General features: G+C 39.2%; 1 protein-coding gene across 1 annotated transcript in view; it reads right to left on the reverse strand.

Moving 5' to 3' along the window:
• Window positions 1–25,799, reverse strand: part of LOC132825578 (transmembrane protein 94-like) — a 156,054-nt gene that overhangs the window by 106,338 nt on the left and 23,917 nt on the right. Inside the window, 4 exon segments of the mRNA XM_060840958.1 lie at window positions 5,930–6,257; window positions 8,985–9,164; window positions 22,244–22,348; window positions 25,213–25,329. Coding sequence (XP_060696941.1) covers window positions 5,930–6,257; window positions 8,985–9,164; window positions 22,244–22,348; window positions 25,213–25,329 — 730 coding nt within the window.

Raw genomic sequence — 25,799 nt, forward strand, 5'->3', positions numbered from 1 at the left:
CTCAACTGATTTCTATATTGAATAATCTGATAATCTGTCTGAAGCCAGAGACAACTAGGCTAGAAATTCCCGGGGTGATTAGTTATAAACCACTCTATGGGTCCAGTCCAGAATGCACTGCATTTACTCTAAAAAACCTAAGTTGTGCAAATACCCAATGCAGAAAGGTCATTGTCCAGGGCCCTTCTTGCTATAAAATACTTTGGGGATGGAAACCATTCAAATCCCTATATCTGACATGAAATGAATACGAAACTATAAACTGTAGCTACAAATGCAGTGATCAAGGCTCAAAATGTCACACACTGTATAGAAATAAACAGATTTGGTTTGCACTTTCTGTTACGCTAAACTTGAACTTGAATTAGAATTAGCATTTCGATTAGCTTTATTGTCAACGTACTCACATGAGTACAATGAAAGGTTTGCAAGTCGCCACATTTGGGCGCCACCTTACTGACATGGGTACCTAGATTCTTGAGTGCAAATTCTTAAGGAAAAAAGAGAATTTTTTTTTAAAGTCCAGCATTACAGTCTTTCAAAAGTACAAAATCACAATACTTGAGAAAAATTAATAAATAAAAGTTCAGAATAGCAGCCCTTCCATGATAATATAAGAAAGAAAAAAAAAGAAATTTTAAAAAGTCCATTTTTAAAATCCATTTTACAGCTGTGGGCTCCAGGACCAGATGCCCCAGTTGAAATTTCAGGCAGGACCCATCATGATGCAGAAACTTGCACTGTTATCTAATGGCACCTTCAGTCATTTATGAATTAAGTATATTTTGGTGGTTGGTGGTGGGGGAAAACTCATCTCTTATTTTCTGCCTATCCAAATTACATTATCAAATCCTGCTTCTATAATGGGTAATTGCTTCTATGATGGGTAATATCTGTTTCAGCTTATACCCAAACATATGGTAGAATGGAAAATAAATTCTACATCCAAAATGTAGATGGATCAAGATTATTCAGCATATTTCATGATTTTGAGAAGTCTCAATGCATTTTACAACCAATGAACATGTTTTGATGTCTACTTGTTGTTGTAATATTGGAAAAGTAGCAGCCAATTTACACCTCATAGGGACACACAATTTTAGCTGGGATACAAGGGTATCTCTGAAAGATACCACAAGATATTTTACACCCACTTAAGCAAGCATATTTGATGACTTATCTGAAAGATGTCACCTCCCACAGTGCAGTGCTCACTCAGTACTGCATTTATTGGTTTAGAGTTATGTTGGTCTAGATTTTTGGAATATATATTTGGAATGTTCTCAGGTGTGAAGTCTGAGAGGGACAAACTGAAAAAGAAATTTTACTAAGAAGCTCAAGAAAGTAATAGCCGTTCCTTTTCAAGATAGAACAGGGGAAAAAAATGTCAGAAACTGAAATGTTAATCTTGCTTTTCCCTGCACAAATGCTGTCGGACCTATAATTTCTTTTCAGCAGTTTCTGCTTTTATTTATACAGTATGCCTTCAAACCAATCAACAGTGACTGCAGTGTATTTGTCACAATTGGTGGTGGCATTCAAAGTTGCCACCTATAAGGGCAATAGGGCTTGCTTTGTGAAATCTGACCAAAGATCTGTGGCCCAAGTCTTTCTCACCTATTGTCTATGTCCCTTGTATCTGCACTATTCTTGCTGTCTATGTCTTAGTAGGTCAGATTAGAGATTTAGCAATCTTTAGCAAGGAAAGGAAATCAAAATAAATTGGATTTACGAGCCTGAGTTAGATGTGTGCACAAGCAGGTTTATCATATGACTCAGAGGCAGCTTTCTTTTGGTGATGAATGATGGTTCCCATGGTGATGCTTCCTGTGTGTTAGTCATTGCGGTTGACGTGTACGCAGCAGTGTACGTTTGCTTATGGAAGAGGTTCCTTGCAGAGGAGGTGAAGCCTGCGAGATAAAGTAGGTTTCAGTTAATCTATGACAGGAAGTGGTAGGAGGAACATTATTGGGCCATACCTGCAATGTTTAAAGTATTCAAGAAAATCATAATTACAAGCACAGAGCAAACTATACCATGCAACTAGTGTTGCTGAAGATGACTTTTGACTGAAAAGTCTTAATTACATTTTTTCATTAGATTTGCACTAATGAGTGAGTATTAAAAAAACAGAATGCCTGTACCAAAAAGCATTGTGGATGGCAACAATTGAATAACAAATGTATTTACCTGAATGATTAAAATCAAATCTCAAAAACACCTTCATCAAATCCCTAAAGTGACAGTTTTGCTCTGTGGTTGATAAAGTGATACCGCTGAGAGCTGAGAGCTCTTTGTGGCAGGAGATATAGATGTGTTTCCTGTTTGAATATGCATTAACAAGCACAAAAGCCAATAAAGGTAAATATTCTGGGATTCAATGTTAAAGTGATCATGACAACACATATCAAAGACTTATGTAATAAATCAATGGATTTTCAAATTGTTTGGATCAAATCTTTATCTGGATGTTCATTTCGGCATGCACATGTCCAGAGTTAGTTTATTTTTAGGAGATAATCCAACCTTCCTCCATATGCCCACTCAATGCAATTTTTCTTACACTTTCCAATGGATCAGGAGTATCTAAATGCACACAGCCACTGAAGTCATGAGGTGAAAATCAAATTTCCTCCCTGCACAGTATTTTCGTCTAATTGCTGTGGAATTTTATAAACCAATTAAAAGCACATCATGAAGGGAATGGAAAACCTGCTGAGGTCTCTGGATCATTTGGAAATCTGGGTATAAAATGTTTTGATAATCTTCAATTGTCAATATTAAATAGTGCATTTTCATGTAGATGTGGTTTTAAAACAGTAATTCACCATAGAGATACATTCTTTAAAGTTTGCCTCGTATATTTGTTCACATGCATCGTAGTGCTTTTCCAATGGAGGAAGTTTGAAAAATGTTATAAAATGTTCTGTCAGCTTGTTCTGTAATCCTTTCTTTTGAAATTTATTTTTTTCTAATTTTTTAAAGTCCTGGCTTTAATTCTTGAAAAGACTTACACCCTGACGAACAAACCCTCCATAAGTTCCAACCATCTGCAGAGACTAATCAAAACCGAAAGAACTGCAGATGCTGGAAATCAGAAATAAAGGAAGGGTTACTGGACCAGAAACGTTAACTCTGATTTCTCTCCACCGGCACTTCCAGACCTGCTGAGCATTTCCAGCACTTTCTGTATTTGGTGCAGAAACTAACCTATTGTTTGAACAACTATGACCATTAGCAATTCCTGACTGAGTTTCAAGAGCTGATTGTTTCTGTGCTGTATGAGTTTCACTTATCTGAGTATGATTAACAGTTTCAAGACACTCGAACAACAGATTGTCCTTTTGTCCCTTTTAACAAAAAACTAATAGCTTCACAAGTATTTTAAATTCACTTTTCAGCATATCAGAATACAGTATATTTTTCTCATGATCAATTATATACAAGCTTTTATTAGATGGTTTAGAGGTTCATCTTTCATGTTAAGGAATGCCAATATTTTCCACTGATATTGCATGGAATTGGAAGACTGTACATGGTGCATAGTGCATGCATTACTATGGAGGATGCATGAGCTTTAGAGATGGCATTGGATGCTATGGGTGGTCTGAGGGACCATGGACTTGCATGTGAACTGAGGAAGGTGAGAAGTAAGGCAGTGGTCCTTTATCCTTTTTGGGAGCTTGGATACCATGTTAGAGAAACAAACCTTCAATCAGGCCCACCTCCACAGCACAAAGCTCATGCAATCCAAGATAGCTTACAAACTGCATTGTACACCTGACTTTGATATGAACAGACTGGAATTGAACACAAAGTCACACAAGGATTGCACGCACAATTTGTGAGGTGCAGAAGTGTGCAAGTGGGAATTCTCTGGCTTTTTGTATACTCATAAATGCTACTAAACAGTAAATAGAGTAAAGAGATTAAAGGCAATTATTCAGTTCCAAAAAGTGGAAAATGGTGTTTCAAAAGGATAAGTGCCGGGATCACTGATGCTCACCATTTATAGAAATGATTTGAATTGTGGAATTGGAAGCATAACTTCAAAATTTGGTGACAGTACAAAGTTGGGGTAGGGGTTTGGTTCATTCAGTTGGCATGTTTGGATCAGACTAATACCAACAATCCAGCTGATGCAGACTCAGCATAGGCCCCCTAATTCTACTCCACAGAATGATTAATAGCAGTTTATTGTACTTCAGCAAATAATTGTAAAGGATCTGCCTTCAGACAGATAGCAAAAGAAAATAAACAACTGAATTGGTGTACAGAGGAAGATTGCAGCAAGACGCAGGAAGACTCTAACAAATAGGTGCTGACAAAGTTGAAGTTAATTTCAATTTAACTGCAAGTTGATATCTTTCAGTATGAAGTTTAAAGTGGTCACATACTCTTTAGAAAAATTCAAAAAGGGGCAGAGGAGCAGAGAGTTCTGGGATTCCAGACACATGAATCATTAAAAGTAGTGATGCCTGGTAATAAAACCATTTTTAAAAAAGGATTCATTTCTAAAGGAATGGAATTGAAAAGCAGAACAATTATATTCAACTTGTCCAGAGCCTTGATTAATGAAGTCTTGGTTGGCAAAGTGAAAAAATGAATTATGAGGCTGATGATATAAACCAAGTTGCTATAAAGCAGGATTTTCTTGCTCCTCAGATGCTGCCTGACTTGCTGTGCCTTTCCAGCACCACACCAATCTTGACTTTGATGCTATAAACTTGTGGTTATACCTAGCAAGAAAGACTAAACAGGCTGGGGATTTTTACCTTAGAAAAACAAAACATAAAGAATGACTTGATAGAAGCATTTAAGATAAGGAAAGGAGTTGTTATGTTAGATAATAGTGAAGTTACTTGCACTTAACTGGAGAAACCAGAACTTGCAGCCGTTGAAAAAGTCATCACTAATAAATCCAACAAGGAATAAAGGAGAACGTTTTCTAATCAGAGAGTTGTTACACTGTGGAAACTGTTAGCTTACAAGGAGTAGTTAAACTGAAACACCATGCAAGCATTTAAAAAGAACCTGAAAAAAAAAGAAAATGTAGGATGTGCTAGAAAGATTGAATAAAATAGCTGGAAGAAAGCTTTTGTGGAGCCTTTTCTGTGCTGTAAAATGATGTGTTTCTATATAATCTACCTATTTCTCATTCCCCCTGAAATATTTTAAAAAAGCGGCTAATAGCTTACTTCAAAAACCTGCCACAATTAATTTTGCATTTCATCTTAAATTCATTTGGAAAAATAAAACCCCTAAGTTGTGTTTTGGTTAATAACAGGTGCATTTTGATTTTCAACCTGGAAAGAATAATGCACCCAAAAAACCTCTCTATTTGAATCATGGCTTAGATATCCTTGCTACAAACAAAATGGTAATTTAATCATACTCTCGCTTTGACTCAGTAGGTTGATCTCAAATAAAAAATGCGTATTTGAAAATATGTCACCTGTGCAACATATCTCTAATGTCAGAAATATATATTTAGACTTGTTTGTGAAATAATTGAAGGGAAAGAAAAGCAAACTTAGGTAGGAAATACATTTTAGTGAATCTAACAATACATGTTCAACAGATTTCTCCATCTCTGTCACTGTCTCTCTGGAATAGTAAACAAACTCATGCTGATTTAGTCTGACTGTATCTTTAATACGCTGAGCCAAACCAAACTTAGTGATTTTATAGTTAGTTCAGAGGAAGGGTCACTGAACCCAAAATGTTAACTTTGATTTTTCTCCATAGATGCTGCCAGATATGCTGAGCTTTTCCAGCAGTTTCTGTTTTTGTTTCTGATTTTCAGCATCCACAGTTCCTTTTGTTTTTATTTCGTGACTTTTTTTGCATCGTTGTGAAAGTCAAAGGAGAAAATGGCTCAATCACAAAATAAACCACTATGAATAATATTGTCAACAATAAAACATACTGTATGATATTTCAATTTTACCAATGATCCTCGGTAGTTCACATAGCCCCCCAGATATTTGAACAGGCAAACAGTTCCATCGGCTCTTCATCAAAGCTATGTGGGAAAGGTGATCAGTCATCTGGAATACTCTGGCTGCTGAAGTGGGATCACAAAGACCAAGCAAGATGCTAAGACCAAGTGGCCTTAGTGAGGGACTGTGCTCCTGCCAGTTGGAATCATCGAACCAGATGTGAGTTGCATCCTGCTGATCCTGAGAGAGGCTGAGCATTTCTACAGCAAAATTGGTCTGGTGATCCGCCATTACTGTATTGGACAGCAACTCAGGCTGAGAAAGAGAGAAAAAAACACAGTTTCATCAAATTTCCTGTGTTTCAGGCACTGGCCCTGATAATAACCCAGCCTCATACAAGAGGTCCTCTTCTGATTTTGGTGGTGATTAGCACATTAGTACAAAATCTTAAAGAGAATTGAGAATATAGAAACCTCAATTCCACTATGTCTCTGCACACCCCAGGCTCTGGCCTATAGTGCATCCCTTTCTTCTTTGACTCCATTGTCCTAAGTCCTCTCTCCTGTAACATTATTCCATAGATGTTTCTGCCTCTCTCTCAGATATTTCTTAAAATCCATTCCATTGATGAACCTGACCTGTAATGCCCAGATTCCAGGAAGAGGGAGATCATAAACTGTCTTTTTAAAAACCATATTTTTAAAAATTTAAATAAAATGGATTCTTGCTGGATTTTAAAATGGCTGCTATTGAATACAAAATGGGCAAGCATTTATGTGGATAAAAGTGTACACAATGTGACAAAACTTTGCGCTCCAGCCAAGCCAATGAAAGGACGAGTAGATAGGATACCTATCTCTGTGATTCTGAACAAAAGGAACCGTCAAACCCCATTATTGATTGATTTGTTGCAAACACCTTAACAGCTATCTACTGTAAAACAAAATGGTTTCAGATAGTTCATCCACCTCATTAGCTTAGTATGTCCACCGAAATCCCAGTCACATGAAGAAACTGTTGGTTTGTTTGAATTACGTTTAACCATATTTTTTTGTTTATCAGTGTTGGCTTGCAGTGTGAGATGAGAACTCATTATTAGCAGCTCCGTGCCTGCCTCTGATCTCAATGTGCCTCACAAGGCTGATATCCAGAAACAAACCCATATTTCACCTGCAAAGTCAACCATTGCATGTTCACCAGCAATTTGACTGCATCTGAGTTTGTATGAAAGAGGATTTTTGTGCCATCGGAAAGGACATCAAATAAACATTGACTTCATGGACTCTCTAATTCACATGAACTAAGTTTGATATCTTTGAGTTCAAGGAATTTTGAAACTTATCTCCTTCCCTTTCACATTTGTTTATTTTTGGGTTCATGTTTATCTGAATTTCTGTCACAAACTATTTCCTCTGGGATTTGAAGGCAGGAATAAACCCTCCATTGTTTTCATTCTAAAATACCTGCTCTGTACATTCTGCAGAATCTTGATTTGTGGACCCTCACTCCCAGTCATTTCCCCTAGGGAACCGACATACCCCTCTTCCCCAGAGAGCTGAAACCCATCTTGCATGCTATCAGAATTTATCCCTCTCCCTGTACCTGACACCATCTCCCTCACCAACTCAGAAATCACCATTCTCCACCATTGGACCCATGTCCCTGCCTCATACTCACCTACCATAAGCATTCCATCCCTTACCTGATACTCCACATACTGGTGCCCTACTTAACTGGCACCATGCCCACCTGGCACCCTACTTACCTGGCAACTTAAGCCATTAAGCAGTTACTGCTTTAATCTCACACTGACCTTTAATACTTATACTTTTATAGCAAAGTGGTATGGATATGCTGCAGAACATTTGAATCAAAGAACACAGTTCACTGCTATAAAAAGGGGATGTGGTTTGATTCTTCCTGACCAACCTGCAGTACAAAGGAACTGTTTGATTTCAAGCACATTTCTGAAAGAGTCAGAATCAGAATTGCTGGCGGAGCTCTGTACTGACAGAAAACAGAGTGACAATCTGACTGCAATTGTCACTTCTCAAATATCTGGGCCCACAGATTGTACAGCCACACACTGCCAAGCCCTTAGTGCTTTACCCCAGCTGCATATTGTGTTTTTCCCCATCTACCCAGTCTGAAACAGACGCAAAGATTCCTAGCCAACTTTCATCCCTCAAACATCATCACGAAAAGGAGATTATCTGTTCACTTATTTCATTTTGGAGATTTCTGAGTGCAGATTGCTATAAAAATGCAAATTCTTTCTTTTGCAGTAGATTGCTCACTACTAAGTAAATTTAAAGATTTTTAAAGTACCTTAAATTTTAGGTTAAACCAAATAAAGTTTGATGGGAAATGGGCCTGAAACTGATCTTCCGCTGTACAGTGATTGAACACATATCTTCAGTGGCTGGCCGTAGATGGCTCAGAGAATCCATAGCAGGAAGGGCTCAGCATTGACACATTCCTGAAGGAGCATTAGGCTCATTGATGTATCTTTTTCACAAGCCAACCAATGTTAAACATCTTCTAGGAAAGTTGATTATCCCATTTTGAAATGGTTTTGTGCCGGTTTCACACTCAAAAATATTTACATGCCAGAAAATATTTCTATGTATGAATCATTACATGTTGTGATGAATAAAACATATAGCAATGTATACCTTAAAATGTTTTCAAAATAATTTTCCCTGATTGTGTTTGTAGTAACAATTTTTCAAGTATATCTTGAACTGAATGGAATATTTCACTGCTCTGGTAAATTGCTGATGCTACCTTTAAGTTGGATGAAATGAGTTTCAGTTTAGTGCAGGATCACTTTTTTTTTCATCAGAGACTGGTTGAATAATTATTGTTGCACGTAAAGATTTAGTTCCCTTGGGATCATAATGAAAAAGCAGACAGTTTAGTGAGATTATGTTTTGCTCTACACAATGGGTGGTCTTAAATGCTAGACTCTTTGATGTCATTGGCAACATACATATCTGAAACTACACTTGAATGGAAACAATCAACAACAGAGTGCCTTACGTGTTCATTTCCTCGCTGCACTGTGCAATGGGTGGAGGGAGCAGTCTTCACACTGATAGAGGCTGTGAGGTTTTTATCCTGTGACTTGGCTCGACGCCATGCATCAGTGAAGAAAAAGACTTTGTCTGGGCAAGAGCTGGGCCAGGAGAGAATTCCTTGTTTATCCACACAACAAAGCACCTAATGAGGAAGGCAACCAAAAACAGTCACTTAAAATATCAAACAATCATACAAAGATGATGGTTATTCAGCTGATGAGTGATGATGACTCCTCTGCTCTTTACTCACAACCCTGCAAATATTCCAGTTTTTATCCAATTCCCCTTGAAATATACTGCTTCTGTCATACTTGAGGCCCAGAAGCATCCCAGCTCACAACAACAAAATCTTCTTTTACCCGATTCCATTCCATTTCTTTCTCTCTCCCACTCAGACTCTCTCTCTCTCACTCCCTCTCCCTCTGTGCTGGGAGCTATGCCTGCCAGGAGATCTTCCATCATAGTACACTAGAGTTATCTATCTCACACCATCTTCATGCATCCCCTATGTTCATCTATAGATGTTGTTTGCCATCCATCATCCAATTAGGCCCATGTTGATCCTTCTTTCTGCTTCTCTTCATTTTGCGCTCTAGTAGGGATCTCTGAATTTATCAGCTCTGATCAATTGGCTGAAAGACTGACATTTTATTTTCTTGAAGTTATGCTTCAGAGTTCTTTTTGTTTCTTGCCATTTCAATTACCTCTTCATTTGTTTCATGGTTTGTACTTGGGACTTTTAGAATAACATGTATCATCCATATTTCAGAGGCTCTTATTTTCTTCCACAGATCTTTATTGATTGTCCAGGTTTCTGAGGCAGACAGGAAATCAAATAGGATGTAACATCATTTGAATTCTTTCCTTGTTACAAGCTTGAGTTCTCTTGCTGTTAACACTTCCCCTTCAAAAATTACTTCTGGCTATCTCTGTCTTTCCAGATTTGATGTCACATTTGCCAACTCTGTTACTGTTTGTACTAATGAGACAAACATATCTACTTGTTTCAAAGGGACGCTATACTCAACTTGTAGCCTAGGTTTCCAGATTTTACTTGATGGACAATATTTTGAAGGGCTTCTTCTGCAGTGGAAAGATATCATCAGCAAGCTTCAAGTTTATAAATTCTTACTTCTACCTTTTATGGCACATCTGATTCTCTGAGTTTTTGTTGTGTACAGATTGGATGACTTGGCTTCTGTACACAGCCTCGCTACAGTTTTCTTTTCAGGTAATGCATATTTGATTGCCTATCTTTTAATCTATGTCAATTGGCAATACAGTGTCTTCTGGTTTGTGGCACATCTCAGGTTGAAGTATATGCTGAACATATATCTCTGTGCTCAAGTCACAGCACAGGACTTCAGAAGTTCATAAGTTATCAGAATAGAATTAGGCCATTCGGCCCATTGAGTCTGCTCTGCCATTTGATCATGGCTGATGTGCCCCATAGCCCCATTTTCCTGCCTTCTCTCCACATCCCTTGAACCCATTACCAATTATAAATCTGTCTAACTCCTCTTTAAATTTACTCACTGTCCCAGCATTCACCGTACTTTGGGGTAGCAAATTACTCAGGTTCACAACCCTTTGGGAGAAGTAGTTTCTCCTCAACTCTGTTTTAGATTTGCTACCCCTTATCCTAAGACTATGACCTCTCAACCTAGAATCCCCACAAGAGGAAGCATCTGATCCATGTCTATTTTATCCACATTTTATTCAGATTCCAAGAAGGAAAAATAAATTAGCTTTCGTAACTAAAATCTTATCAAAAGTTATCTTGTTAAAGTTATATGTGCATGAAAAGGGCTGATTGAGATGGGAAAGGCTCTGACATTGAGGGGAGAACAAATTCTGGGAGCAGGATGGGTCCAAGGATCAAATGTATATTAGTGAATTTGAGAATTCCCTATGATTTTTCTGTGAAGAAAATGAGTAAATCTTCAATCATCAAACCAAACCCCTTCAACCTTGGCAAAACAACTTGTAGCCAACATATCTTGCACTGTCCTTCAGAATGCATCAGATTTTGACATTGTAGAATAAGGTGTTGGAAAATTCAACGCTGTACTTCATATGCAGTTGAACAGTGTTCCAGCTCATAAGCATTTCTGGTAATCTTTTGTCTGAGACCTCATTGCTCTTCAGAAGAAAGTGGTGATCTGCCTTGCTGAAATACTGCCGTCTCAATGTTTAACTGCACCCAAAATGTGCAGAGAGAGAGTTTTCATGATTTTGATCCAGTGAGAGTGAAGGAACCAGTGATATATTTGAAATAACTCCAGAGGCTGGTATCTCGTCACCAAGTCACCTTTTATTTACATGGAGAGAGTCCTTGACATTGGCCCAGCTCCCTCAGAGCCAACTCTCAGGGTGAACAGGATGTCCAATATTTCTGTTCTTATCTGTCAGCCAAGACTCCCTGATTGACCAGGTTAACAGCCCCAGTCAGGGAACTCATATTCTATGCATTCCACCTGGCTGACCTCGGTACAGTCACTACATCCCTCTCCATCTGAGTCCGAGGACCAAGGCTGTTCTTTCTTTCTGTAGGTCCTCCTGAGATGTTTTAGCACTGGCTCAGGTTCCTCTGTCTCTGCCTCTGATATGGTTGGTGTGTAACACACAGTAGCTCACCTCTTTTGCCCAGACCATCTGAGAGGAAATTTATGCTCTTCTTCAGGTGGCAAAGGCATTGATGCTATACCATCCGCAGTGTCCATCTCAGATTCCAAGGTATCTTCAACCCTTTATGGAGAGAGAGAAACCATGGGTTCCAGAACATTCAGAAAGGCCCTGAGTAGACGGGCATGTTTTGCTCCCACTTGCGAGTTTGTAGCTTTCATATGGTCCATACACTTGTTCAGGACCATTGCACCTACCCGAACTTTATGTCTCACTGGACATGACCTCGTGTCTACCATTCCTCTTACATGCAGAGCCATTCCCATGGTTCCTACACCAAACTCTGTCCCCTGAAGGAAACTGTCTCTCTCGCTTAGCAGAGTCTTGTGTCTGGCATTGGCATTCTTGATGCCATTTCACCCTCCCTCCATATCCAGGAAGATCAGATTTAACCTGGTGCAGAGTCTTCTCCCCATTAGCAACTCTGCTGGAGTTATCCCTGCAGTTGCACGAGGGATGGTCCAATAATCAGTAGGAATTGGTATAGTTTGGTTTCTAGTGAAGCTGTAGACTGTTCCTTTAAGCCAGCTTTCAAAGTTTGGACTGTGTTTTCAGCCAGACCATTGGATGAGGGATAGTATGGAGCTGTCTTTATATGTTAAATGACATTTGACTGTAGGAAATATTCAAATTCCCTCCTGGTGAATGATGACCAACACTTCAGGGAGTGCGTGTATTGCAAAAGTTTTTCTAATGTCATCCTCATGTTCGTTGAATGAACTCAATGTGTACCCAACCACTTTGAGTGGGCATCCACAATCGCTAAGAATGTTGAGTCCATGAAGGACCAGCATAGTTCACATATAACTAAGTCCAAAGTTTACCACAGCCCTTTACTTAAACATGGAGAGTCCTTGACACTATCAGCATTTTGCTTGTCTACTTCATTTGCAACTGTACTGCATTTGTGACGATGTATATGCACAGAGATTTTACTTATGAATAAAGTATATTTTTGACATAAAAAAAGTCCTTGACTCTGATCTAGTTCCCTCAGAGCCTGCTCTCAGAGTGAAGAGGATGTCTGACATTCTTGTTTTTATCTATCAGTCAGGGCTTCCTGATTGGACCAGACTGATAGCCCTAATCAGGGAGCTCACATTGTATGCGGTTCACCTGGCTGGCCTCGTTACAATCACTGAAACATGCATTGATGTAAGTCAAGGTGGCGTTGGACATGGAAGGAAACTTGCAGTCATAGCATCATGCTGTTCTAGAACATAGAACATAGAACATAGGATACAGCGCAGTACAGGCCCTTCGGCCCTCGATGTTGCGCCGACCGAGTCCTGCCTAACCTATACTAGCCCAATAACTTCCAAATGCCTATCCAATGCCCGCTTAAATGAACATAAAGAAGGAGAGTTCACCACTGATACGGGCAGGGCATTCCATGAACTCACAACCCGCTGTGTGAAGAATCTACCCCTAACATCTGTCCTATACCTACCACCCCTTAATTTAAAGCTATGTCCCCTAGTAACACCTGACTCCATTAGCGGTAAAAGGTTCTTAGTATCTACCCTATCTAAACCCCTAATCATCTTATACACTTCTATCAGATCTCCCCTAAACCTTCTCTTCTCCAATGAGAACAGCCCCAAGTGCCTCAGCCTTTCCTCATACGATCTTCCTACCATTCCAGGCAACATCCTGGTAAACCTCCTCTGCACTCGTTCTAAAGCTTCCACATCCTTCCTATAGTATGGCGACCAAAACTGCACACAATACTCCAGATGAGGCCTCACCAGAGTCTTATACAACTGCAACATGACCTCAGGACTCCGGAACTCAATTCCTCTGCCAATAAAGCCCAGTACACCATATGCCTTCCTCACAGCACTATTTACCTGGGTGGCAACTTTCAGAGATCTGTGTACATAGACACCAAGATCCCTCTGCTCATCCACACTACCAAGTAGCCTACCATTAGCCCAGTAATCCATCATCTTGTTATTCCTACCAAAGTGAACGACTTCGCACTTAGCTACATTGAATTCCATTTGCCACATTCTAGGTGGTATAAAGGTCAGAGGTGTGAAAGGTACAGTTGAAGGAGCTTGTGCAAGTTGCCACTATGCATTTTGTAGATCATTGTGGCTTTGTGGCTAGTGAACATGTTTTAGGGAGTCAGAAGTCATGCTACACATTGCAGAAATCCCATCCCTTATATCGTTCTTGTATTTGTATAGTTGGTCTGGTTCACAGTCCGGTCAGGGTAATTCCTGGGACCTTAATGTTGGGAAATAACAATAAGCCATGGGGCTGAACTAGTGCTGTGGAGATGTGTATTCACATTCTGCCATGACACTGGGGGAATTTTAATGAATCTGGGAAAAAATGTTGCATTCAATAATTATGTTTGTTACATTTCCTAATTGTTCTAGAAAATTTATTAGGTAAGGGAATGTGCTGCTCTTATCTTGTCTGGACTATATGTGATTTTGGATTCACAGCAATGTGGTTGACTCTTAACTGTCCTCTCAGTTGTAACAAGCCATTACAATAATCACAGATACTTCAGGTATGTTGACATCCATAATGTATTCAAAGTATGGGATACTCAGCTGGTGGCACGGTGGCTCATTGGTTTACACTGCTGCCTCACAGCACCATGGTCCCTGGTTTGATTCCAGCCTTGGGCGACTGTCTGTGTGGAGTTTACACATTCTCCCTGTGTCTGCGTGGGTTTTCTCCTGGTGCTCCGGTTTTCTTCCACACTCCAAAGATGTGCAAGTTGGGTGAATTGGCCGTGTTAAATTGCCCATAGTGCTAGGTGCATGAGTCAGAGGGAAATGGGTCTGCGTGGGAAACTCTTCGGAGGGTCGGTGTGGACTGGTTGGGCCGAAGGGCCTGTTTCCACACTGTAGGGCATCTAATCTAATCTAAATTAGCAGGGGACTGTGTTCACGTTGTCTCTGATTACAAATCAAAAGGTAAATTTTAAATCTCAAAATGTGTTGCTGGAAAAGCGCAGCAGGTCAGGCAGCATCAAAGGAGCAATAGAATCGATGTTTCGGGCATGAGCCCTTCTTCAGGCTCATGCCCGAAATGTCAATTCTCTTGCTCCTTGGATGCTGCCTGACCTGCTGCGCTTTTCCAGCAACACATTTTCAGCTCTGATCTCCAGCATCTGCAGTCCTCACTTTCTCCTCGATAGATTTTAAATATCAACTTTTTCTTCAGCTACGTTTGTCCTGCAGCATCATTCTCAAACATGCCTTTCATTGCACTACCTATGAACTGTACAAAATATCAACTATGGCTGTCGGGCCATTACTTCAGTGAAAAGTGCTCTTTGATCTGCTTGAAACTTATTGGCACTGCATGTAATGTCAACTTTAAATTGTCATGTAACGTACTTTTGAAAATGTTATGAATAAAATATATTTTTGTGGAAAAAACTGATGCGTCATTGAAGTAAAGTGGAATACTTCATATGCCCTAAATCTTTGCCTTTTATCTCTTGGCACAGCAGCAGGTGAGAACTTGCTACTTTTATACAAAATTGCATGAAATAGAAACCAATTACTTTCTGTGTGCATGGTGTTACAATTTTGAAGTTTATAAATATAGTTTGACATTTAGGTAAAATAAATAGAATCATGTGACCCAGTCTTCATCCCATTCGACATTGTCATGTTTTATTCACTCATGGGATGGGGGTGTAACTGTTGAGTCAGCATTTATTGCTGTCTCTTGCTACCCTTGAGAAGTTGGTGGTGAGCTGCCTTTTTGAACTGTTGCATCCATGTGCTTTAGGTAGGCCCACAATGTCCTCATGGAGGCACGTTTTGGATTTTTACTCAGCAATTCAGAAGGGACAGTGTTATATTTCTAAGTCAGGATGGTGAGTGGCTTGGACATCAATTTGCAGGTGCTGGTGTTTCCATGTACCTGCTGCCCTTGTCCTTCTAGATGGAAGTAGGTTTGGAAGGTGTAGTCTAAGGATCTTTGGTGAAGTTCTGCAGTGCTTCTTGTAAATAATGCACACTGCTCCTACTCAGATGTTGGTACGAGGGAATGGATACTTGAGGATGTGGTGTTAGTCAAATGGCCTGCTTTGTCCTGGATGGTGTCAAGCTTCTTGAGTGTTGCTGGTGCTGCATCCATCCAGGCAAGAGGGGTGTATTTCATCACATTCCTGACTTGTGCCTTGTAGATGGTGGACAGTCATTGGGAAGTCAGAAGATGAGTTACTCGCTGCAGTATACCTAGCCCCTGACCTGCTCCTATAGTCACTGTGTTTATGTGTCAAGTCCAGTTGAATTTCTGGTCAATAGTAACCCCCAGGATGTTGATAATGAGGAATCCAGTAATGGTAATACAATTGAATGTCAAAAGGAAGTAGTTTGACTGTCTCTGACAGGAGACCTTAACTACCTAGCATTTGTGTGGCACAAATGTTACTTGCCACTTGTCAGCCCTTGTTGCATTTGGACATGGACTGCTTCAGTATCTGAGGAGTTGTGAACGGTGATGAATATTGTGCAGTAGTGAATGAACATCCCTAGTCCTGACATTATGCTGGCCTTTTCCTAGCCACTATCAGTTCTGAAGAGGGGGCATTAACCCGTTGAGTTTTTCCAGTAATTTCAGTTTTTGTTTCAGATTTCCACAGATCTTTGTTTTATATATGATGTGGAAAGTGCTGGTTTTGGACTGGGATGAAGTCTGACATAGGAGCAATGAGATAAAAGCTTGTGATTTCAAATAAAGCTGTTGGATGATAACCTGGTGTTGCCTGACTTCTGACCTTACTTTATTTAAGTAAGTCTGAGTGGCTAGGTTGTTAGAGATCAAAGGAGGGCTTAGATTGTTGCATTGAGAAGAATGTGTGAGATATCTAGACTTATACACAATGGCAGCAACTCAGATTTGAAAATCTGAGAAAGGTGTTATAAACACCAGGTTGTAAATAATTGTGCTATAAATGGTTCTTTTACTTATATTTTGAAAGGTAATTGGGATCAAAGAAAGCTAATTAGCATTTCTACTGAAATACAAAGTTGGTATAAGGATATTAAGGCAGAGTTGGTTAAAGCGATTTTAGAAGCAAAGAAAAAGGGAAATAGGAAAGATGGGGTACCACCCTTTAAAGGAGATATTTAAAAATTCTTAGCAAAGATTTATCCCAATGAGAAAGAAAGTCTCTTTGAGAGAAATATATACCTCAAGATTAAATATAGAAGTTAAGGAGAGTATTAAATTGAAAGTAACACTACAATTTTATGATGGTTACTGGCAGGTCAAAAGTTTGTACAGATATTAAGAACATGCAAAGCTTTAGTAAGAAGTGGAGTGGAAAATTTAAGTCTGAGGAAAAAGCTCATTAGAGTGTAAAAGCATAGTTAGTAAGAGTTTCTACAATATATATTGTAGTATGGGACGGATGTAATATATGGCATCGATCAAGATTTATTTGATGGTCGAGAGTGGGAATAATGGCTAGTTGAGTACCACAAGGATCAATGTTTGAGCCCCCACTATTCACAATGTATGTAAATAATCTAATTAACAGAACCAAATGCAATATTTCCAAGTTTGCTGATGATACAAAACTACACAGGATTATGGGCTGTGAGGAGACTTTAAGATGATTTTGAGTGAATGGGCAGGCACATGGTGGATGCAGTACAATATGGCTAAGTGTGAAGTTATAGATATCAGTGTGAAAAACAGAAAGGAATTATTTAAATGGTAATATATTGGGAAGTATGGATGTACAAAGGGATCTTGGTGTCCTGATAGAACAGTCAATGAAAGGAGATAGGCAGGTGCAGCAAGCAAGTAAGAACTGAAAAATGTGTTGCTGGAAAAGCGCACCAGGTCAGGCAGCATCCAAGGAGCTTTTCCAGCAACACATTTTTCAGCTCTGATCTCCTGCATTTGCAGTCCTCACTTTCTCCAAGCAAGTAAGAAGGCAGTACCATATTGGCCCCTTGTAATTCTTTGCAAACTCCAAGGAGCAGGAGAGTCAATGTTTCGAGCACAAGCTCTTCATCAGAAATTTCTCTCATCATCCAACATTCCCTACACTTACCAGCATTGCCCTTCACTCTAACAGGAACATACATTCTTGTTATCTCATTTTTGAAGGCTTCTCATTTTCCAGCTATCCCTTTACCTGAAAACATCTGCCCCCCAATCAACCTTTAAAAGGTCTTGCCTAATGCCATCAAAATTGGCATCTTGTCACTCAAAGGGGAGTGAACCTCTCAACCCCAGAAGGCTGTGGAGGCCAAATTGCTAAGGATATTCAAGAAAGACACTTTGTTTTGTATTTTAAAGGCATCAAGGGGAGGTAGAGGGAATATAGCACTGAGATAGTGCATGAGCCAAAAGCAGATTGAATGGTGGAGCTGACTCAAAGGGCCAAATGTTCTACTCCTTCTCCTACTTTCTATGTTTCAATGTTGTAAGTATTTAAAAGGTGTAGACCAGCCAAAGTTAGTCTCGTAGTGAGTGAGTCTGGAAAATTTATAATGGAAACAAGGAAATGGCAGAAGCTTTTGAACAGGTATTTCATGTCTTTCATACTGTAGAAGACTTAGAATGCTTTCCAAAGATGGTTGAAATCAAAAGGTGAAAAGGAGGAATTAAAACAATCACCGTCATCTGGCAATAAAAGTATCACCCTACTTCTGCTCCTGGTTTATATATTAACGTGTAAATTTATTCGGCCTAGAGACAAACAAGTTCCAGAACACAATGACATGCATCCCAGGGACTTAACAAATGTACCTGCAAATAGTAGAGGCACTATAATCTTGCAAAATTACTTGGATTCTGCAAAGGTCTGAGAGAATTGAGTAGTATATAACATATTTATTCAAGAAGGGAGGGGTCCAGGAAGCAGGAAAGCTACCACATCAAAGCTTACTACATGAGATAAGAGTAAATGATGACAGAAAACAACCAATGTTGGCGATCACAGTGGGTCAGACAGCATCCATGGAGACAGAGCAAACTAATATTTCAAATCCAGATGATTCTTCAAGAGCATCTAGACTTGAAACGTTAGCTTGCACTCTCTCTCCATGGATGCTGTCTGACCCAGTGTGATCCCCAGCATTGGTTGTTTTCGTTACAGATTCCAGCATCTGCTATAATTTTCTTCTAACAGTAAATGGTGTTAGGTATAACATATTAACATAGATTGAGGATTTGTTAACTAAGAGGAAGCAGCAAGCAAGGGTAAATGCATCATTTTCACTGGAAAGCTGTAAGCATTCAGGAATTCATTTCTGCGATCTCAATTACTTACAATCCATACCAATGACTTGGATGAAAGGAACAAATATGTGACAGATATAGGACAAATGTCAGAGGTAGTTTCTTTACTCAGAGAGTAGTAGGGGCGTGGATCGCATTGTCCACAACTGTAGTAGACTCGCCAACTTTAAGGGCAATTAAATGGTTCATTGGATAGGCATATGGATGAGAATGGAATAGGGTAAGTTAGATAGGCTTCAGATTAGTTCCATAGGTTGGCGCAACATCAAGGGCCGAAGGGCCTGTACTGCACTGTAATGTTTTATGTTCAAAATATATATTTGCCAATGAGAGGTGAAAGTAATTTGTTAAGAAATGACAAAGAATCTACCAAGGAATATGCGTAGATTAACAATTGGGCACATTTGGCAAGCAGTGTTTAATGGAGGAAATGTAAACTTGTCTTTAGCAGGAAGAATGGAAAAGTAGTGTGCTGTGCAGGTTGAGAGAAATTGCAGAACCTGTTAGCACAGAGGGAGCTGGATGTCTTGGTACATGAATCACACAATAAAATATGCAGGTAAAGTTGCTCGCTGAGCTGGAATGTTCATTTTCAGATGTTTCGTCGCCACATTAGGTAACATCTTCAGTGAGTCTCCGAATGAAGCACTGCTGATGATTCCTCCTTTCCATTTATATGTTTGGGATCTATTAGTTGACTTATGTTGGGAATGAAGAGTTTATCTTATGAAGGAAGGGTGAACAGGTTGATCCTACACCCGTTGGAGTTAACAAAACTAAGTAGTAATTTTAATGAAACGTTAAATGACAAATCAGGCTCGAAAAGTCCGTAGGCCCACTCCTGCTCCTAAGTTCAATATTTCTACATGAATGTGTTTCCCATTGCTATGAGGAAGAGGGAAGCAATGCCCCATTTTGAATCACCTTCCAAGCTTCCTACAACAAATGACTGTCATAAACAGATATCACCAGTTTTGTTTGGTGGGCAGAGAGCAATGGTTGTTTGACCACATGAGCTACCATAGTGAGTAAATGGAAGGGAGGCAACTCTCAAGTCAAACAGTAGCATCTTGCAGTTTTCCAGGGGATTTACTGTAGCTTGACCTGGGGCATGGGCAATCGCAAAACAGGCTTTAAGGCTGATGGCAAATCTAAGGAACCCTCCAAAAACTGAGGAAAGAGCCTGGAAAGGATCCCTGGAATTGGGTACATGGAAACCTATTGGAAGCTGAAAGCAACTGTGGAAGAATATTATTCTAGGCAGAGTGCTTCAGGTGATAAATGTACAAGAGGAATGTTATTTTTTGTAGTTTAAGGTAAAACTTGCTTATTAAAACTCATTTAGTCAATTGTGATTTTTTTCACAATTTGTTGCAGTAAAACTTTAAAAGCACAAAGATTTCCCTTGTCATTTTTTCAACTAATACCTGGAAACTAAATGTCTTTTTAAGTCTCTAGCAAGATTGTAAACAGAGTATGGAGAGGATGAGTTGAAGTTAGTTATGTTGCATCTTTTGAGATGTCGTAGAAAATACGGCAAGTTGTGCCTTTGATCTTCTGAAATTCTACTTGATAGTGCAAAGGAACATTACTTAAAGGATAGCTGTGAACTGCAATTGTGCACACTCTAGATTACATTCTCTTAGTGGTGATCTTATATGCAGGATCAATGGTACCAACAATTTTAACAATCTTGACTGATACATTTTGTTGGAAAATGTGATTTAACACTCTCACTTCTGAATCAGGAAGCTGAGAGTTAAGTTCCACTCCAGAATCTTGAGCAGAAAATCTAAAAATAAATCTGATAGAGGAGTCAACTCAAGGCCTTCTTTTCATTTTGAATAAGGACAGGGACCTTCTCACCAGAAGCTGATGAAATTCTCCAAACAAATCAAAACCAGATGATTGCTGGTTATGGGATCTTACTGTCCATAAATTTACTGCTTTTAAAAAACACATTAATTTAATGAGAGTAATCAAATAGAGGTATATAAGATGCTAAAGATAACAAAGTAGACAGAGATAGGATGTTTCCTCATGGGGCAGTCTAGAATGTGAGGGCATAGTTTTAGGATAAGGGGTGTCAAATTTAAAAAACAGAGACCATGTGAAAAATCTATGGAATCCACTACTCCAGAGTGCAGTAGATGTTGGGACATTGAGTAAGAGGAGATAGACAGATGTTTAATTAGTCATGGGTTGAAGGATTATCAAGAGCAGGTAGGAACATGGAATTGAGGCTAAGATGAGATCAGCCATGATCATATTTAATGTTGAAGCAAATTCAAGGGCTGGATTCAAGAATATGTTCCAAGTTCTTATGTTCTTATTTATTTGCTGGGATGTCAGGCCAGCATTTGTTGCCAATCCCGAATTGGCTTGAACTGAGTGGTTTTCTAGACCATTTCAGAAGGCATTTAAGGGTCAACTACTTTGCTGTGGGTCTGGAGTCACATGTAGGCCAAGATGGATAAGGATGACAGATTTCCTTCACTAAAGAGCATTAACAAACTAGATGTGTTTTTACATAAATTGACAATGGTTTCATGGTCATCATTACTGAGATGAGCTTTAGTAGTTTCCTACATCACAATAATGCCTGCGCTGTAAAAAGTAGCTAATTAACTGTGAATGTATTTAGATATTCAAACTTCAGGATAGACATAATGTAAATACAAGTTCTTGTTGTTCTCTCTTAGACACATGATTGATGGCGAAGGATGTGTAACTTTCTTAGCAGCTTCCCGAAATTCAGTTATAACTTTCAAGATATCTTTACCCACTTGCAAATAAACTGATGAAACAGTATGTGTAACTGTAGACCACATTCTCTAATGTTATGATGGACATTAGTTGTTGCTTCAATCTAGTTAGCAACTAAATGCAAAAGTTAATCAGTGTTACCTAGTCTTAAATGGAGAAAGTCTGAATATCCTCTATCTCGAAGATATTAAAGTGTGTTACTAATGTCTGGCAAAAAAGAACAGTGAACCATAATTCTCTCAAACTCTTGAAATAAAGTATGTAATTTTCTTCTCAATACCTTGTTCAAACACATTTGTAAGTGTGAATTGCATTGTACTCCAGATAGCAATCTATATTTCTGATTGCCCCTCGATCTTTCTCCATGTGCTTAAACATGACACTTTTGCAATTTAACTTGATGAAATACATGGAATATGTCACTACCATTACAATCAAATTTTCAGTTATTCTGTGTTCAGAACTGGGTCACAAAGCCTTCGTCTGGAACCAAAGGTAGATTGAGATGTGATATAGAAAGCCAAAGATCCTTACTGTAATGGAACCAAGATTGTGGAGGAGACTAGAAGTTTGACATAGGACAGGAGCTCTCCCTCGTATGGTAGCCCAGAACATTCTCCATGTTTCAATCCAATTTTCCTATTTGTTGAGGGGAATAATTCACAAAGTTAATGCAAATAGAAGATAATACTCTTCACATAACTAGGCAATATTTTGTTTAAAGACATCTTCATATACAGTATTTAGTGGCTCTCAGTTCTGTCAGTGCCTCAATTTAAAAGTTCTCATTCCTTGTTTTCAAATCCTACCATAGTTTTACCCCTTCTCATCTCTGTGACCTCCTACAGCCTTACATGTTTCTTTCACTTCAGATCTCTTGTACATTCCCACAACAGACTGAATCGAGGTGGAGGTTTAAAGGTGGCATGCTTCCAACATACCAAGGTGACCCCTCCCACTACCCCTGCACCCAATTAAATGTCCCAACTTGTCACCAAGACGTGACACATCAAGAGCATTAAATTCAGCCCTTAGAGTGCAGTTGTTTCATGACATCAACCCAAGGCCAGAATTTGCATATCTAGCCACTAGATTAATCTATTGGATCTCTTTTTTGTTTTTAACTTGTCAGGATGGTCCTAGACTTCAGCAGGCCTTTACTTACCCTCCCAATCCTTCCTTTATGCCTATAAGTTTCATTCGGTCCACACCAGGAATGTCTTCTTCAGTCTCTTTTACAATAAGATTCTTTCTCTTTTCCTCCTTTCACAAAGCAGTCACATTCTTTTATCAACACCCTCCAGTGTGTCTCTTCCCATTACCATCACCTCCTCTTAGCACAGCATCTGTCTTCCCCTCTTCTAGACTAGTTTCTCAATCTTTGGCACTGTTGAAATGATGTTCAGTTCATTCATCAGAGATTAACATTGGCACATACCCATCAGATTGTGCCAATACCTTATGGTGGCTTGGAGGCAAATGTTGGAAAGTTAAAAAGCTCAATTTCATTTTGTTCATTCATGAGATATGCATGACACAGGCTAGGCCAGCATTTATTGCCCATCTCTGGTAGTTTTTGAGAAGGTGGTGGTGAGCTGCCTTCTTAAACTGCTCAGTCCACGCACTGTAGGTAGACCCACAATGCCATTAAGGAGGGAGTTCCAGGACTTTGACTCAGTTTTGTGGAGCTCTTTTTGTAGATATCTTTTACGGACTTCTTGTGTGGTACATAATCATTACTTCACCTAATAGGCTAAGTTGAACTGTTGTAGTGACAGAATCTCTAGCAATCCTTCTCTGTGTTTTGGTAGAGTTCTTTTGGAGAAAATCTTGGTTATGCGTGTAACAAATGAATGTCCTGGCGCTATCCATGCAGGAATTGGTTAACTTCAAATAACGTAGATTATTTTTTTCAGGAATGGAAGGGTTGGTGGCAGCATTACGAAGTAGGAGAATTTATGTTTATCTGATGTCGTTCCTCCTCACAGCATTCATTAGGGGGATAGAAGACAAACATACTACTAAAGCTGTACAAGACTGTGGTCAGACTGTATTTGGAATATTGTGAGCAATTTTGGGACCCACATCCAAGGAAGGATATGCTGGCATTGGAGGGTATCCAGGGGAGGTTTACAAGAATGATCCTTAGATGAAAGGCTTGTCATATGAGGAGTGGCTAAGGACTGTCTGTCCATACTCAGTGGAGTTTAAAAGGATGAGAGTTATCTGATTAAAACTTACAGAAAACTGAGAGGCCTGGAGAGAATGGGCATGGATAAAATGTCTTCACTAGTTGGTGAGACCAGGACCCAAGGGCACAGACCCAGAGTGAAGGGATGATCCTTTAGAACTGAGATGATGAGGAATTTATTCAGCCAGAAGGTGGTTAATCTGTGACACTCATTGCCAGGTTATAGACACCAAGCCACTGAGTGTACTTAAGACAGATAGAGATAGATTCCTGATTTGTAGTGGCATCAAGGGTTGTGGAGAGAAGGTAGAAGAATGGATTGAGAAGCATGTCAGCCATGATCAAATGGCAGAACAGAACTGATGGGCCGAATAGTCTAATTCTGCTGCTATATCTTATTGTCTTATAGACTTAAGTTTGAGTTGTGGCAAAGTTGCTCCTTTAACAAGATTATGCTGTCCTTTACCTTTTTTGTCAGAGAGGTCGTTAACGTCACAGACTCTGAAAACTGTGGGGATGAAGGGTTTTAGGGCCAATTTGATAATAGCTAACAGATACTGCCTCATGCAGAAGGCTTTTAAGTTTAAAAAAAAACACTTGTACAATGAAAGGGGAGTGGCCAATTCTCCCAGCTTCGCTTTTCTCTGGTTTTGGTTTGGCTTTTAGCAGTAGTGGGGAAAAAGCTGCTGGATCCAAAGAAGACCCAGGCTGATACGCTCTCTCTGACTTCTTTCCTGTCACACTTGTGTTTGATTTTACCTTTTGTGCCAAGAAGTGTTTATTGGGATTGTTGCAAGTAATTGGAACAGCATAATTAAGTTGGGAGGATGTGTTGGGTTTCCGGAGAGATTATACTATTCGGTGTTCTGTTTTCTTTTGTTTGTGTTTCATTTGGTAATCTTGTAAATAAATTCTGTTTTGTTTAAAACTAAGTGGTTTGACCAGTGGTGTTTCTCTCAGAATATCCATTTACACCTGTTTAAAACAAAGAGCAAAGTTAGGGTAAGGGTTACATCCTTGAAATGTTTTGAGGGATCTGGCCTGGTTCATAATATAGTCACATGACACATTACATCATATTCCCTTTAGGATATATAAATTAAACATATTATCACACCCACTTGCCCAATATGGGAGAATGCAATAAATGAAGATTAAACAGAAACATCTACTTTCAAAAGTGGAAAATTACCAAGATGCATATAAACTCAAAAGGTTAGCGAGCAAGTGTAGAACATTGACAAACTTCATCATGGACAGGTGTAGACATTGGCATTGACTTCACAAAAGTCTTTTTCACAGAAATGCTTACCTTAAAATTTGCTGTAGGCTTTAGTAACAAGGCAACCATCTGAGCTTCACCATAGGTATTGACTAGAAACCAAATGATAGGAAATGATAGAGGCAATAATGGGAGAACACCGTTTACCTATGGGCATAAACAATCTGAATTAATAACATATTTGGTTCGATGTAATTGATTTACTGAACAGCCACATGGAAAGTCTACTTTTTTTTGTAAGTTGTGCATCAAGGCCACACACAGCACCCAAATTTTGATCTAATTTCGACAACTACCTCTCAGAATAATTATTACCAACAGTGACTACACTTCAAAAGTACTTCATTATCTCTAAACCAATCAGAGATGTCCTAAGGTCATGAAATGTGCTTATACAAAAGCCAATCATTTCCTTTTAGCAAGGTTTGCTTTTATAAAGAACCTTATGAGAGAGAACCAAATAAGAATTGCAGGAAAGATATTCATGGACATGGGAGCTGGTGACACTCCAAGGATGTGAGAATGAATGACAGTTTTAAGAGGAAGGTGGTGATTTTGAAAGTGCCACAGAACCACTTAGCGTCAAGAAGAGAAGTGACACTGGCAAAAAAAGGAGC

The sequence above is a fragment of the Hemiscyllium ocellatum genome, chromosome 20 (genome assembly GCF_020745735.1).
Source record: "Hemiscyllium ocellatum isolate sHemOce1 chromosome 20, sHemOce1.pat.X.cur, whole genome shotgun sequence".
Classification (NCBI taxonomy): Eukaryota; Metazoa; Chordata; class Chondrichthyes; order Orectolobiformes; family Hemiscylliidae; genus Hemiscyllium; species Hemiscyllium ocellatum.